Source organism: Sceloporus occidentalis, unplaced genomic scaffold (genome assembly GCF_023333645.1).
Source record: "Sceloporus occidentalis isolate IW3139 unplaced genomic scaffold, rSceOcc1.0.p SCAF_3, whole genome shotgun sequence".
In the NCBI taxonomy this organism is placed as follows: Eukaryota; Metazoa; Chordata; class Lepidosauria; order Squamata; family Phrynosomatidae; genus Sceloporus; species Sceloporus occidentalis.
The window spans coordinates 239,294,634-239,312,548 of NW_028316983.1; the positions used below are offsets into that span (position 1 = coordinate 239,294,634).

The 17,915-nt window shown below is 39.4% G+C and overlaps 1 protein-coding gene across 4 annotated transcripts in view; it reads right to left on the bottom strand.

Moving 5' to 3' along the window:
• Positions 1 to 2,255: 2,255 nt before the first annotated feature.
• ZFAT (zinc finger and AT-hook domain containing) overlaps positions 2,256 to 17,915 on the bottom strand; it is a 191,863-nt gene continuing 176,203 nt past the window's right edge. For all 4 annotated transcript variants that reach the window (XM_089518003.1, XM_089518001.1, XM_089518002.1 and 1 more), the window contains 2 exons: positions 7,072 to 7,335; positions 2,256 to 6,815 (listed from right to left, as the gene is read on the bottom strand). In XM_089518003.1, coding sequence (XP_089374129.1) covers positions 7,099 to 7,335 — 237 coding nt within the window. In that variant the 3' untranslated portion in view covers positions 2,256 to 6,815; positions 7,072 to 7,098. The remainder of the gene's footprint in view (positions 6,816 to 7,071; positions 7,336 to 17,915) is intronic.

Here is a 17,915-nt window from a genome sequence, read left to right on the forward strand (position 1 = left end):
AATACTGATGTTCTGTTTATTGTCATTGTTGTGTGACTTTCTGACCCTAAGCAAATCTATCAAGCAGTTTCTTGGGTTTTGCTTGCCAGTGCCATTCTCTGAAGCTGAGAGAGTGTGACTTGACCACTCTCACAGTCTTCCAATCTCACCCTTTGGAATTAAACCACAACAGAATCATGTGCCCAGACACTAAACAAAGTAGGCAAGACAATGGTTATTATGGGAATATAATCGAGAAATCTTTGCAAAAACGAGCTAAAATGTTACTTCTGCATTCAGAAGAGCTAGAAAGGTAACATTTGCATACATTTACTGTTTGGCTATGCTTTTGTAAAATGCATCACATTTAGTCAGAAAAAGACAATAATTTCCATACTCAATCATCAGGAAGCGAAACTATCCTTATCAGGCTGAAAACAAGCCAAGCCTTAAATTGCAGTAGGTGTGCGTGACAGTGATATATTAGAATTTTTCTTTTAAATTACACCTGTCACGGACGCTGGAAGTGCAGAGTCAATTTGAAAATAATTTACTTGAAAATGTGTAAGCGATGCATGGCAAATTAGTTTCTGCATTCCCACCCCTGTAGCCAGATATTAACACAGGCAATTGCTTAATTGATTCAGAAAGGTTTCCCTGCTAATAGTGTGAATTCTGCTACCATTTACCACACTGTTCCAAATGCAATTTTAATGGCAAATGGGCTGTAGACAGAGTAACTGAAGTTCTTCAGAAAAGGGGGGGGGACACATTTTGCAGATGTTACTCCTGCTTTTCTGATTATGGCAATGAGTAATCTCTGTAACTGAACAATGACATTTAATTGGAAGCCGCAATACAAATTCATTTGCTATATTAGCCCCCAATTTCTCCCCATTTTGTATAAACGATACCAATCTCCATCTAACTCTATTTAACGGGTAAGCAATTTCCAGTTCACAACAATTCTTTTTATTTTGTCTACACTTCCATCAATTAATGGAAAAAAGAGGTACAGCGAATAAATTGAGAAGTCATTTTTTGCTGCGCTTGCAATTAAGAGGTAAATTAAAGAATCTTCTCCAAGTTACATCTACATTTCCAGTATAGTTTATGTTTTTCCATATCCTGAGTGGCCAAAGGGCAGGTCTGATGAGAAATCTAATGATCAGCTCATGTGGATAGTTTCCATAAGAACAGCCTAACCAGGGTGAATGTACAAGTGACTGCTTACTGTTATCAGTAATTTTTCTGGAATTGTGCTCTTAGTAAAGGGCTGGCTTTGTCCAAGTGTATCTCACTTAACAAATCTTTGACAAAGAAGCTCCTTAATACAAAGTATTTTTATGCCCACCCAGACTGTGCTTTTTCTCCTTGTGCTCTGTCCAGCTGTTTTTTTTAAAGCAGCATCAATGTTTGGAAAGGAAGCTAGAGAAACACAAGACCTTCAGTGGCAGGTTGCAGGAGCGAGTATGCTGCAAACAGTGCAATAAAATGTGGGCTGAAAAAAAACTGGGATTCTGCTCTAGCTGACTATTATAGCTGTGTATCAGAAGGTTAAACAGCAACTGTGCCCAGAATCTCTTACCAAGTATGCATGATCACAGAAAGCAAATGGGGAGGACAAATTAGCCTGCACCACCAGCCACATACAGCATGTTAAAGAAGCACAGATGTATACATCTAGCCACCAAAAATGATGGAATATGGAAAAACAAAATGGTTTCCATCTGGCAAGGGTGTCACACAAGGTGCATATTATCACCCTATCTGTTTAATTTCTAGGTAGAACATTTTCATATAGAGAGCAGGATTATATTCTGAGAAAAGAAATGGAAAAATGGTAGGAAGGAACATCAATAATTTAAGATATGCAGATGTCACATATTACTAACTGAAAATAGCAAAGACTTGATGGCTGCTGAGAAAAGGAAGCAAGTGCAAAAGTAGGGTTGCAGCTGAATATTAAGAAAACAAAAATAATGACCACAGCAGATTTACATAAAGATTAAGAGAGGGAGACTACGCTAAAATTAAGCTAGGGAGGTTAAACTGCTGGTGCAGTGATTAAATGCTGGCACTGCAGCCAAAAGGTTGTGAATTCGATCCCAGAGGGCTCCAAGGTTGACTCAACCTCCCACCCTTTCGTGGTTGGTAAAATGAGTACCCAGCTTGTTGGGGGCAATTGGTTTACAGACTGTAAATTGCTTAGAGTGCTGGGTTCACTGATAAGTGGTATAGAAATGTACATGATAAGACATTGGGTTTTTTTTTTAAATCTGTACCTTAGCTCAATCATGAATGAAAATGATGACTATAGTGAAGACATGTCCTGATTAGAATCATAGAATCATAGAGGTGGAAGAGACCACAAGGGCCATCCAGTCCAACCCCCTGCCATGCAGGAAATCTAAAAGTATCCCTGACAGATGGCCATCCAGCCTCTGTTTAAAGACTTCTAAGGAAGGACATCCCATTTGGACTACTGTAACAAACTCTACGTGGGGCTGCCTTTGGAAACTGTACAGTTCAGCGGGTTCAAAATGCCACAGCGAGAATGCTGACTGGGGTCAGTTATGGGGAGCATATAACTCCCTTGTTGAAACAGTTTCACAGGCTACTGGTTTGTTTCTGGGCACAATTCAAAGTGCTGGTTGTGACCTATAAAGCCCTACATGGCTTAGGTCCAGACTATTTGAGAGACCGCATTTCCCACTACGAACCTGCTAGAGCCCTAAGATCTTCAGAAGATGGCTTTCTCTTGCTCCCACCACCATCGCAGGCTCACTTGGTGAAGACATGAGAGAGAACCTTCTCGGTGACTGCTCCCATCCACTGGAAAGCCCTTCCATGGGAGGCTAGTTTGGCCCCCTCCCTGCTTGCCTTTCATTGGCAAACAAAAATAGTTTCATTCAGGTAAACTTTTAATACATAATCATGGGATGGATTTTATATGGGGGTGTGCATTGTAGTTTTTAACGTTTGCAATTTTACACTGTTTTTATTTGATGCTTTTAATTTTCCTATTGTAAAGTCTTTTAAAATGTTTTTATTTGTGAGCCACCTTGGGTCCCTTTCTGGGAGAAAGATGGCATAAAAATGATGATGATCATGATGATGATGATAGTAACAACAATAATACAGCAGAAAGAGGACAGCATGCCAAATGGCTAGACTCATCATGGACCTGAATCTACGAAACTTAAGTGGAACAGTGGAGAATATGGGGGCTTGGAGATGTCTCATGCAGCTAACTACAACAAACAACAATCCTTCCTGACCTGACAGCAACTCTTGCACGGGATTTCCATGCTTTTCCCACACCTTTTCAGGTAGGAGTGATCTTTCCAAATCTTGACATGTTTCACCGCCCAAATATGATCATTTTCACACTGTTATACTCAAGTGTGTTGGTTTCTGAAGGAAGAAGAGATGCTTCTAAAGTGATGGTTTCCATGATTTGGTCTACATTATTGCAATAAACAATCAAACAAATACATCCCTCCGATAACTCAAGACTTGCAAAATGATTTATTAGACTGGTCTGCTTATGTGGTGAAAAAATGTGAAGACTTTATGTAATTTTATATCCCCTGAACAGAATTTTATATATTTGTATTATTAATAATTTGTAGAGCTTACATACAAAAAAAAAGGATAGTCCTCTCCAAATATACATAATGAACTTATAGCTATCTACACATGGGCCACAATCTGTTAGACATGCTTCAGTCAACTGAAATCATGTTTAACCCCAGGGATTAATTATGACACTCTCCCAATTCATTTCATCTTTATAATCATTCAGGACATAAGTTCATTAAATTTACAAACACGAGTCAATTTTTGTACATATTAACAAGAATGAGTCCTTAGGATTCAAACAGCTGGCTTTGCAATAATGACTGGCATTTAGCAGAATTTTCAGAAAGCTACAAAATTATTCCTAATGTTAACTGAACGGTTTTTAAAATCATATTTTCATACCCTTTCTTTTAAAAAGAGATGCACAAGGAAACCTGCCATCGATTAAGTTCACATATTTTGCAATATGCGTACCTACCTAGGATCTATCTACTGATTCAAATCAAGATGCAGAATTTATTTCAATTCTGCAAACACTTGATGCCAGATCAAACACTGTATTTAGAATCTGTCAATTAAAGACCCCAATTTTCTCCTGCAAAAATTCATGTAATTGCAATCAATGGCGAGGGGTGCACAGGTGCATACATTTAAATGCTCTGAGTTTTGCCCTAAGTAAACATTCTCTAATCCTTTCCTGATTTATGTTTACTATGTTTATTCAGGTTTACCATAGGAAAACCCTATATATTTTTGTGTGCAATTTTTATTGATTTTATGCCCACCTTTCTCCTGAGATTGGATCCAAGGTGGCTATGGAATCAGAAAACTAATTGCCATTTGGACCTTGCATATTTTTATGCATAGACATTCAAAAGGTAGGATGTTCTTGACCTCGGAACCAGTCCTGGGATCTTTTAGTTTCCAGAGTGACTCATTATTATTGGATATTGCTTTCTTCATTTTAAAATAACAGGTGGACCTTGCTCTGGATGATTTCCCCTCTACTATCAGAGTTTGGTGTTATGGTGTATATATAGTGTCCTATCATTTAAGTGTCTGTGTTGGGGGGTGTAACGTACAAGTAGTATGTGACAACCTTCTTTTGCAGCCATAAAGCAATCTGCAACTCTCCATTCTCCTGCCTCTCTTTCTGGAGGGAGAGAACAGGACAAAATAGTGGCTGCATACAATGGGCAGTTGCCCACTTCTGATTTAAACCACAACTGTTTTGAATAACTGGGGAACAAATCCCACAGAAATAAAGGACATAAAGTGGGAGACATTGAAACAGAAACTGGATGTATAAGGCCAGCAGTTCTCATACAAGATTTGGGGTTCTACACAGTGAAATTTGGTCCTATAAAACTTAGTGTGTTTGTGTGTAAGATTCCATTTCATTCTGTTACACTTATTCAAGGAGGAGCACTTTGCATAGCACATGGTATAAAGGAAGAGCTTTGTTATTATATCCCCAGATATCAGTATTTGTTGTGTGAGAATGGCAATGCAAAGTCTGTTAAAAAAAAAGAGCTAGGAACTGGTGACCTGGTTCAGGAGTCATGTTCAGTCTGACTTTCCTGGGACTGGAAAACTGAACTGTGACACATGCCTTATGAGTAGATTCTCTGGAGCACCTTTTTGACATGTAATCCAGATAAAGGCTTGGAACAGTTACCAGCTTCCAGAATTTCCCAGCCAGCATAGTTACTGGCCCAGTACAGCTGCTGGGAGATGAAGCACAAAGACAAGGAATTTCAAGCTCTGGCCTGATCACGGTTTGTTATATTCAGCCTACATTCATTCATCCTGCCAGCAAATTTAATTGGGACATGCAGCTGGAAAACATACTAGAAGAGGGTCAAATTACATTTTACAGCCCACTGAAAAATGGTAATGTCAATAGGACTTGGCTCAAGATCACAGCCCTTTTCTTCATCAAGAGCAGAGTGCTGGCCTTTGAGTAGAAGGGATTCATAGTAGGTTTCTATTTCATTATTTATGGGGGGTGGGTAGGGTGGCATTCTGGATGTCATCTTTATCTAATCCTAGTGATTGATGCAGGTCCATGCTGCAAAGCTGTGCCTCTACTAGGAAAGAGACTCCACATTTGTCAAACTGAGAAACCAGAGCCCTAGCATATTGCTTTAACACTCAGGCTTCCATAGCTTTCTATTGGTTCTCAGTGCCTTGAAAAGACATCCATCGTACCAGCGGTACATGGCCTGCATCCTCCTTTTTAGCCGCAGCTAGATTAGACCCACTGAATCAATTGCTGAGTGGCTGAGATAGCTAAATCCTACTGATAAACTGTGTGTGCTCTAGTTGAGACTACAATAGAATTCAGGCATGTGTGTGTTAATCTAGAACTCTGTGCCCAAGCTCTAATTAATATATATATACACAGAGAGACACACTCCTGAGGTTATTGCTATTGCTTTTTTTTAAAAAAGAGAGAAACAAAATAATGCATCATAGATAGAACAGGGGGGAAATCCACTATACATTTTCAATATATGTGTCCAAAAGATATCATAACCATAAAACACTTTAGCAGGGGCTGTACATCTTTCAGACATGCATTGTCTGCTGAAGTGCTTTATGGTTATGACATAAAACTTTTCACTTGTGTTTCACATTAGTTTCCATCCAAATGAACATCTGGCATGCTTGGGAGGCACTTACCAATAGAATTCTGGCTTTGAAATGAAATGATACATGATCTATAAGAAATCACATTTTGTTCATATAGTGTTCTTTGAAAATTCATCATGGCAAATAAAAGAAACCTATCTTTTGGAAGGCTAAAATGTAGTGTTTTCTTTTTGGGGGCGGGGGGGAGCTGTATGTTTGTGTGTGTTTAGTGACATATGCAGAAATGAGGATTGGAGAAAAGCTGATGCTGGACAGGATAATATCTAATGCATGCAAATGCCTTTTCTTCTGTATCGTTCCAGGTGGACCTATATTTGTAAACAGCTTCAATGTGTTGCCTCTTGCTTTGTCCCATAACCTTGGAAACCTTTTCTGACATTCTTTAAAAGTGTCCTTTTAAATCTACAAACTTCTGAAAGTGCATAAAAGGCAGACAGATCAACACACAAAAACACAATGCTATCCAGAGTTATCACTGGCTCCTTCTCTTGGTTCTCCTCATGATGTCTCATGATGCAGATAACATGAAGAATTTTTTTTTGAACCCTGGAGGAAGTCGTTACCCTCTCTCTGCAGATCTGTGACTTCAGGAGATCCTAAAAAGGAAGGTATTCTTTTTAAAGTGTAAAAAGCCGAGTGATTTTCACAAGAAAACTGTGTATGGCTCAGTATGTACCAAACCATCTACTGTACTGGCAAAAGGCCACCAGCCCAATCAACAACCACCCACGTATCTGCCAAAGCCTAGGCATACAATGGGCTAGCAGCTGCAGGAGGCTCTGCTCAGGCTTGCCGTTAAATACACAATGGAAAATAAAATGCATTTCGATTTGGCAGGGCCAAGAACCTTACCTCCCTGGGGACTTTTGTCTAGATTTTCTATATGGATTGTTCCGGCTCTTCAGCTTGTTCTCCCACTGCCTGCATGGCTTCTTGCACATAAACAATAAGTTCAGAAGCCTCTCCCCCCTGGGTGTAAACTGTCACTGTCCCAAGCCCTTCCACGTCATCTGAGGAGACAACCAAATGATGTTCTTCGGTCAATTCAACTGATGCCTGCTGCAGTGATTCTTGAATCATCACCGTGTGGCTGGTTGGCTGTTCCTCTTCTGTCACCTGCAAGGACATTGTGAAAGTTACAAAAGGTTCAGCATGGCAGGCCTGTGTTACAGCTGACATAAAGAGCAAGAACTCATAAAGACAAGTCACTGTACCTCATATTTCATAAATTAATGGTACTTCAAGAGACTGTTGTATGAGCTTCAGTCAAAGCTTAGAATAAGCCTGCCTACACAACTCAATGAGCTAAAGGCATATATACTCAGACAAGAAACATGAGACATGCCACATCACACTGTTGACTAAGACTCCCAGCTCCCTTTCACATTTACAGTTGTCAAGCCAGGTGTCACCCATCCTATATCTGAGCCTTTCATTATTTCTGCCTAAATTAGTAACTTACATTTCTGCCTGCTGAAATTCATTTTGTTAGTTTTGGCCCAGCTTTCCAATTTGTTAAGGTCATTTTGAATTCTGATCCAGTATTCTGGATTACTGGCTACCCCTCCCAATTTGATGTCATTTGCTAATTAGATAAGGATGTCCTCTATTCCATCATTCAAGTAATTGATAAAGATATTGAATAGCACAAGTGCTGCACAACCCACAGTAAAAGTAAGAAATTTACTGAGTTTCTGGAAGGCCAACATACACATGTTGAGCTGCACTGATATGGTGGACCTCCAATTGTACAGGTCTGGGCATGAAAGAGCTAACAGATGTATAGTCATAAACAAACTTCAAGGATAACTGTAAGTTGTGTGTGTGTCCCTCAAGTCTTTTTTTTGCTGTCTCTGGTGTCTCCAATTTCCTTGGAATGCCTGTTTTTGACAAGAAAAGGTGAAACTTCCTGGAAGCTTTTAGAAGCAATGATGCACTTTTAAAATGGGTTGCAGTGCTCCCTTGAATCGCTTAACATCAAGAACTGCAGGGCAGTAATCTCTGGCCACATCTGTTTTTTGTCTTTTGAGGGGGAGGATTTTGGGTAGTCCTTGCAGTTCTTGGAGGTTCTCTGGGACATTAGATTGCTCCCAAAACTGTAGAGTTGCCCAGCTCTGATGGAGCAGTGGTTAAATACCAGTACTGCAGCCAGTATTGCAGCCACTAGGTTGTGAGTTTGATCCCAGAGCTCCAGGGTTGACTCAGCCTTGCATCCTTCTGTAGGTCACTAAAATGAGCACCCAGCTTGTTGGGGGCAATTAGTTTACAGATTGTAAACTGCTTAGAGACTATTTAGTTCTGTATGAAGTGGTATAGAAATGTAAATGCTATTGCTATCCCTGCTATAGGTGGAAGGATCTTACATTATTAGTTATCAAACAAAAGAACCCAAAAGATCTGAGAGTACGTATGCATCTATTTAATATCTCACCTTTCTCCCTACAAAGGACCCAAGGGAGCTTTTTATAGAACAAGAGAAAGGCCCATTTATCCCTTGAAGGATCGTGTCTTGTGCCACAAGGGGATTAAGGCCTCGGGGGGCTATGACTCAGTTTGACAAAACAGAAGCAATACTATACTAAGGCACAGGAGAATCCATCTGTAGTACTGTGTAAGATCATTGCTTCTCAAGCAATCTGATACAAGGGACAGACTTTTTTCCCCCTCAGTGCACCATTGCTTTATTTGTACAATGTAATTGCCAGCTATTCCTTTCCCTCCTGGAAACTCACTACAGCCTAGTAGCTGATGGCCACCACTTTGGATAGGACCGGTGTAGATATGCCTAGCATCAACTTGTCTTTTTTTGTTGATAACTGCACCATACCCATCCTCCTGTAACTGTGTTTCTTGAAACCTTGTAAGTAGTCCATTAACCAATAATCATGTTGAAGCATTCAAAAGCCATGGAGGTAAATGCTTCAACCAAGGAATGGTGCGGTAAATCAAATATAATCAAATAATCCTTCTACAATGTATTGGAGAAATCTTTCAAGCAGCCCATAAACCAAATAGTATGTCAAGATAGCCAAAAGCAGTGAAAGTGAATGACTTGTTACTGGAATAATGCTATGAACTGAGCAGAAACCAATTTGCAGGTGTCAACACAATTAGCTGTGTTAGTTTGTGTTCTGGAAAAGATTCTGGCAGCAGCTGCTGTTTACCTTGCCTACTGCAAACAGACACAGCTACAGAATGAGCTAGAGTAGAATTCCATTCCCATTCTTTCCTAGCTCAACCTATATTGCTGCAGCAACTTGACACCAAAAGTCTGTGTTTCTCCATCCTTTTTCACCATCTTCCCAATGGTGACTTTGCTAAATGGCTTACAGCTAGAGAGAAGACAAGAAGAAAAGTGGGAGACAGGCATAAAAGGACTTTGTAAAAAAGAGCTTCTTTGTCAGAGGTTTTGTTAATTGAGGTATGCCTATACATGCAAATATGAAATTATTTCTCTGGTATTAAAAATGTTTTTTCTCTCAATGGATTTGTTCTTGATTAAAAAAAATAAGCAATTCCCATTTCACTTTTTATTCACGGGTCTCAGCTCTCCCATAATATAACTTTTTGAGCTTCTATCAGCTAATCATTCATCAAGTAATGGAAATACCAGATAGCTCAAGGCCTCCCTCATTTGTAGCAGGCTTGCTGTATGGAATAGTAAGCAACAAAGCATGAACATAAGGGCAAGAAAAACACAAAGGATGAGATTAATCATTTTTGGGGGGAGAAAAGAAAAATGCAATTGTTTGGTGCCAAAAGGTTTCCTGTACGACACAGCTGTGCTCAACAGAAGGCCATTTTATGTGTACATTGATCACTTTATACCAAGTTCGCTGTGATGTTTAATTGATTTAGCTGGGCTTCTTCTTTTGCTTGGAGTATGGATGTATTTTATTCAGGTTTGGTTTGTGTTTAATTTAATGTGAAGGAGAGAGAAACACAGAGGAAGTTGGAGTGCTAGAAAAATGTAACATGACATTTTTGTGACAGACGGTAACAGATAAACCAGGAAGACAAGATATTTCATTTAACAGGCACACCTTCCTCAGTGCATCAGCTCACTTTGTATTCCTGGTTTCTTAGAACAACATGAAAGAGTGTGGAGTCGGCGGCTTATGGGGTCACAAGGTAAAACCCAGATAAAATACCCATATCTGAAGCAAAGACAGATGAAGGAAGATTTTAGTAGGCTAGCTTTGAAGAACCCCACTTATCACTCTATCCCAACTACTTTATTTATGCACATATTTTTTTCATTATTTAGGAACATAAGAAAAGGCCTGCTGTATCAAGACAGAAGCTTTCATCCTGCCCATCAGCCTGATCCCATCACATGCACCTCCATGCCTTCTAGGGGCTGTCGGGAGCGATTTCATTATGTGGTAAATGGTATGATGAACAAAACATGGTTGAAGGAGTTGGGCATGCTCAACTCTGGTGAAGAGAAGAAAGAGGGGTGACATGACTGCACTCTATAAATATCTAAAGGGCTACCACAGAGAAGAGGATGCAGGTTTGTGGTAGATTAGGAGGAACTGCTTGATGGCAAGAGTAGCTCAGCAATGGAAACAATCACCTAGAAAAGTGGTGCGGTCTCTTTCTCTGGAGGTCTTCAAAAAGAATCTGGACATCTACTTCCTCCTCCATCTATTCCTACTGATAGAGTTGAGTGTGAATGTGTGGTGCTGGACTCAATGGACATGGAGGCCCTTCCAACTCGATGATTTTTGTCCCCTCCCTTCAGATAGCTTTAGGTCCAGAAAAGGCTCCTTTAAACCCAGATATTAACTAGACATTTTACTTTACATTACCCACTGAGTCACATGGAAAGATACACTTCTTTTTTCCCCTAGGATATGGAAAATGAAGGACACATAAGACTTTAAATCGCTAGCACTTTTATTGGTCTCCAGAATCTAATTTCAAATCAGGACAAAGCAACTGTTTTTGTGCCTATCACTACTGCCTTCCCTTTTCATATTAATCACTTTCCTATTGCAACTCATTTAAAATTAACCCACTAGAATTAATCAAGACTTTATGACAGAAAGGTTATACATGTCTGCCGCACGTTTCACATTTCCTCACTGAACAGCAGCTTGCAGTTTTTCTTCAATGGAACTTTTGACTCTTCTTCTGTCTTTTTAAGTGCCATACAAAATCTTCTTGATGAAACAGAATCTTTAAGGAGCTGCATCCTCCTCAAGGCTCTGCATTTGCACCTCTTTGTACTTTCCACGCCACCCGTCTGACAAGGCTACAAAAGACTCTTCGGTCAGACTGTAATGAGGCAATTCAGGTACCTGGTTACTGAAGAAGGACCTGCTAACTGGGAAGACTGTCAGCTCTACCAATGAAATGGGCAAGATGCTTCTACAGCACTCAATTTGGCAACCCCAAAATGCCTGGCATCATCTGGAATGAGTGAGACAATTGTCTCCATAGTAGCACAAAGTATGCTGTGACACCTAAGTTCATTTGAAGCAGTAGTTGGGATGTTTTCAGAGAGTTATCCTAAATCAGGAACTTTTTGTATTCTGGAAGCATGGAAATTCCTGGGCACAATGGATATCCCTTATATTTTAATAGAGCAAGCAATCCAACCAACACTCCTGCTTAATTATAAAACATCATGCACAGAAAATAAAAGAGTCAAATTATTCATTTAAGGCACTTGTATTCTGCTGTTTGGCTTGAAATCCTTCTAGAGTAAGTTACAGATGAGTAAAAAACAACTCAGTTCCATCTTATTTTATTTTAAAAAAGCAACCAAAGGCAGGGATGGCAATTATATCAGATGTTGCTGAACTGCAACTTCCAGCATCCCCAGCTAGATCTTTTCATCATCTAGCTTTCACCTCCCTACATTGAAACTGGAAATAACATGCTATTAAGAGTTTTGTTCCCATAAGTTGCGAAAGACTTGAAAGCACAGAACAACAACAGACCCATCTTTACAAATGAGCTCCAGCACAGTTACCTCTGCAAGCCTTCATCATCTTCTGATTTCTTTACTACTCTCCATTTTGACTGATGGCCAAGTCAAAGAAAGACGTTGACAATTTCAACATCCCTATCATCAATTTTACAGTTATGCTCATTACTTTTGTCTTCTTAATAATCTGTTGCAATCCTGCTTTTGCACGTTCTTTCTACATTACCTTTTTTCAATAGTTATTACACATCCTTGTTGTTTTCTACGAGTAATATACTCTCATCTGAGTATCTTACATTATTATGCTTCTTCTCCCAGTTTTCAAATTTTCTTCAGATGGACATGAGCAATTACTAGAGTATAAAGCCCCAGCTGTCAGTGGTTTTCCTGGCAACCCACCCTAAGCAACATTTGGGTGGATAAAGTAGAAGAAAAAAATCATAGAAGCAATGGGTCAGTCATGCAAACCTAGTAAGCTTGATGAGGCTGGCTAGCTATCTACTGAGAATTTCACAAGTCACAAATACACAATTAATATGGTGTGTTCTAACCAGGTTGAGAAACAACAATGCAGAGGTTAAAGTGAGAAAATCTGGCAGGGTTTGGGTCAAATTTGGTTTTTCTTTAGAGCAGAATTTCTGCTTCTGAAGGCTTCTAAACCAATCCTCATTTTAATTTTTTAAAAAAGGGAGGGTGCAGAGTGGCTTAAGGTTTTCAAAAACAAATCTTAGAGGCCACATGAAGGAGATGGAGTGAGCTTGTTTTCTGCTGTTCCAGACACTGGAACAATAACCAATGGAGTCAAAATTACAAGAAAAAGATTGTGGTCTCCGGAGATCTTTAATAACAAGGTGGATGGCCATTTTCAGGAATAATTAAAATGTGTATTCCTGCATGGTAGAGAGTTGGACTAGAGGCCCTTATGGTCCCATTCAGCTCTTAAAATCTTACAATTCCCACCCCATATATCCAAATAAAATGCTCATACAGCAATTTCTCTCTTAAAACTTAACTTTTCATACAAACTAATTTGTCACTAGTAGTGGAATTTCAATATCTTAGTTCAGTTGAAAAACAAAGGGGTGCTGTTTTGTTCCTCTGCATGGTTTTTGCATGTTGTCCTGCAAATGACATTTTGCTGCAAACACAGAAAGTCTACAGTGACAACCACCGCCCAAGGGAGAGTGGCATTCCATTCATCGAGACTTACGAACAAGTATAATGTAGCCTGAATGGGAGCTGAAATTGGCTTGTTGTAGTTGAAAGCCATACGTAATTTTAAATGCAGTTGAGATGAGCAAATGAATAACAAGGCAAGGAAGATAAATAAAAATGCTGTTGACACAGAAGTGAAATGAAACCAGAATCTCATTTGGTGCAAGGACACCAAACTGAATGCTTATTCAATTTTATATTCTCTTGAAATGAAAATGGCCAATAAAGAAAGTTAACAGCCCTCCTACCTGCCTTTATCCATATGTTTTTATTGGCTTTGTCATTCAAGGAAAAATGATTAAGTGCTTTTACTTGTGGTGATTCGTGTTTTCTCTCTCTCTGGTGGACATCTATCTATAATCCTCTTACCATGACAAATTGCTGTGTTTTTCAGGGCAGGCACACTTCAAATCAGCTCAAAATTTACATGCTTTCAAAATGGATCCTACTGGATTGATCCACTGGGTGTCATCTTTTCCAAAATGTTTCTTTTATTCGCCTCCAATAAAAGAGTCAATTGGATGACAGCTGCTACTTAGCCAAATGGAGATGCCCTTCCTTCAAACCTTTCAAGGCTAATAGTCACAAACTAAAGGAATGTAGTATAGTGGTTTGAGTTCTGGACTTGAACTCGGGAAGACTAGGGCTGAATTCCCACTCAGCCATGCAAACCCACTGGGTGCCCTTGAGCAAGTCACACTCTCTCAGCCTCAGAGGAAAAGAAAGCAATGGCCAATCTCCTTGGAATAAATCCCAGGAGAGTACTGTCATTAATCAGAGTCGACCTGAAGGCTCCACAACAAAAAAACCAGAAACTCTTTGCTCTCAGAAAGGGGCCTGGTTTTAAATCTTTATGGGGTGGGGGTATAGTTTTTTTAAAAAAATCAGAACGCTTAGAAAATTTAAAAAATGATGGAAATGAACCATCAAAGTAAGAACTGAATTAACTTTGAGAGACTTTTTTGGTATCATATTTTAGTGGTTTGTAGCTCCAAAGGCAAGAAGGTGAAATGAAAAGTACCAGATTATTGTCACATAAGCTCTTTGATTGCAAGTAACTAAACCCAATAAGAAGCATTCTAAACTTTTAGAATGAGAGTACCCCACATAAACACTGAAAATCTATCTAATGAAGGTATGAAAAGGAAGAGGTCATGGATATCTGGGAATTTCAGATTAGGGCCCCAGAAGTGCTGGACTTGGTTTAAGGTTCCCCACCCATGTTGCAAAATATGCACCAAAGGATTTCATGGCCAAGCAGAACTTTGAACTTCTGTTCTCTCCATTGAACCAGTTGCTTTTCATGGATAGAGAACTCACACCAGGAACATAAGAACAAGTATTCCTTTTCAAAGTCAGCAGAACTTATAAGATGTCTCAGAGTGTCACTTTTCAGAAAGGACTAGGGTCATTACAAAATTTAAAGGACATCAAAGGGAAGTACAAATAATTCACAGGTTTTTTTTTAAAAAAAGAAAAGCCATTTTCTAGATAAAAATGGGGAAGACAATATGGACAAGGACAGTAAAAAATGATTGTTAGGTAAGGGGGAAATGTCAGAATTTCAAAGATAAGGAAAACTGGGGGTTATTTCAGGAAGTTGAAGTTGGCACTAGTCCACCTGTACCAAATGATTATGACTCTGAGCAAACAAGGTGAGATGGGACTTTCATCCTCGAGAGTCTGCCGTATTTACATATACTGTGGGAATGGGAAAGGAATTCTTTACATGAAAATGAGCATGCAGGAGAGGGGAGTGAAACCTGTCCTCCTTCCCTGCCTTAACTCTTTTGAACTGGTTTGCTGCTAAGCAAGGACGGTGCGGCAATTAGAGGACAAGGGTGGAGATACGGAGACAGATGACACTGATATATTGCAGAGACCTTGAATAATTTTCATTCTCACCATCCATTAGAGTATCTGAAGGTCATAGGGCTAGGAAAGCAGCAGACTATCATTTCAGGAGAAAAGCAAAATAAAGCACACACACAAACACACACACATTTTAAAATGATATTGTAGTGAGGAATAAGGAATCCAGAATGATTACAAATGGTGGAAGTACCCACTTCCAATGAATGTCAGTCATCAAGGTGAAACTGACACTGTATGTTTCTTCTCCTTCTCCTCCCATATGAATTGTTTTCAAAACTATAAGGTTAATCTTTGCATAGATTTCACAGCAGGGTTTTTCTAGTCATACATGTTTTAGGGATTTTTACACATTCAAAATGGGCACCATACGAGCTATCTATGATCACACGTGTGCTTATAGTGACACAGAGAATGTATTTGAACCAGCCCTTTCACAAATAACCAGCTGGGATTTCTGCCACTGCTGTACAGCTTTGTACGGGTGTCACTCACCATACTTAAACTGTCAAGATTTATGGATATCATCATTGATGGACAACTGTACTCATGGATTAACCACTTCACAGATTATTTTCTGCATGCATATAAAATCTCTGGAACAACTGGCATTCTTCATGTGATGTTAATTTGGAACATATTAACTTATTAAAAACTATTGTAATCTCTGTCAGAAATCCTGGTTAAGTTATCATTGCCACTGTCAACGCTGTCGTTTTTTTCTCCCATGAAGGACAAAGTCTGTGTTTTAATCTTTTGGAACTATCTGTTCTGCATACTCCATTTTCTGTTGTATTTAGATATCTTAGAATCCATAGATGTGAAACAAACAAACAAACAAATATCTTAAAGATCTTACTGGCTATTCTTAGTAACACTTCAAATGCTACATGGATGTGGCAAGAATGCAAATGCTGAGTGATCTGCTGCTCATGTCTTTAAATGACATTTGAAAACATTCATATATGTCCCTCAAGTTGAAATTAATGAGCTCCATATGCATTTAGAATTCAAATACTTCACTACATGGGAGAGGTACACATTGGCTCTGGTTTGAATGTTATATAGGAAGAGCAAACAGAAGATACACAAAGCCCTTGAATTTCCCTCCCCTTCCACATCTTCCTATGACCTGAATTGGCTCTCAAAATTTGGATTTTATTTCTTTCACTTTCTTTACACCTAGGTTCAGTTCCTCTTCTGGTACACACAGAAAGAAAATGCAGAGTATTACACATTTCCCATTTGGAAAGCTCTTCTTCTGAGGGGAAAATGTGGAAATCAACATGAGTGACAATTGTGCACACTGGTTTCACTAAAAGTGGAAAACAAGGTACACCTCATTCACCATCCTCTGCGAATACAAAGCAACTTCAAAAACAAATCCTGAAAAATCAAGTCTTCCTATTTTCAAGGATGCCTTATGAAAGTGTTTTGGACATGGTGTCTCCTGAGGCTGCCAGAGAGTTTTCACTCACTTCAGGATAGTGTCTTCCTCTGAGGTTGGTAGGAAGGGCCCATGTCTTCACTACTCCTTCCAGAATCTCCCAGACTAGCCATGCTGAGTTGACAGGACAAATTATTCTGGTTGAAGTTCTAAGGACCCAAACAATCTTTTGAAATTTTCTTTTAGTCTTCCTTTCCCAAGCCACTCCATCTGCATCTTTCCCAACAAGGATTAAATGGAAAGAACTCATGGAAAATGAGTGGAGTTTTCCCACTGGATTATCATCATTCTCTGTGGCCCTTCTTCCCTCTGGTAAGTTTTGGGTGGATTTATGATCTCTTTACCATAGGGAGCAGCCTCTTTTTACTTCAGTTTCTCAGCCTGCAACTACAGGGAATGCCAAAGAGAGAGAGTGTGTGTGTGTGTGTGTGTGTGTGTATAAAAGGTGGAAGCAACCACTCTCTTTTCTGTACTAACTGGGTGGAGAAGGGTAACAAAGTGTTCCCCTGTCATGTCCAATCTCTTCTGTACTTACAACTTTTCTCTTCACTATTCCTAAAGGATCAGCTTCCCAGATTCCCTAGCCATGAAAAACACCTGGGAACAGAGCATCTACATCTGTGCAAGTGGCAATGATTTTAGGCAGGAGCATCAAAGATTTTGTTATGTTCTGTAACTGATTGTCAGTTCCACGGTGTTTTTAACTGCAACTTGTTCTTGTATTTTTACAACTCCTTAAACTAATGACTTGGAAGTGATACTCCCAAGAAATTATACCTTAAAGCCTTATGTGATCCTTCTTGGTACTTTTTCCATTTGGTACACATAAAGTTTTTCTTCAGATAAAGGGAATTTACTTCCCCATACTCAGCCCCATGGAGAAAGAAGGAAGAAGACATATAGGTAGTGAATAGTTCCTGTTTGACTAGCTCTCACTTCTTTCCCCAAGAGCTCAGGGAAGAGGAAAAAGGCTACACTAGTACTCTCAAGAGACAGGCAGAAACAATCAGTTGCATTCTATGATATGAGGAAGCAAGAGGTAGTTTTTTTCTCACTCACATCTGAAATAAATCCTAATAGAGCAGCCTTGATTAACTTACTACTAGAAGACAGGTTTCCTGCATGGAAGCTGCCTGTAGTTCTGATGGCCTTGAAAAGCCCCTGCTTTGAAGGATAATCCTTGAAGTTACTAACCTTCAAAACTGTTTCTTTTTGTGGTTAGAA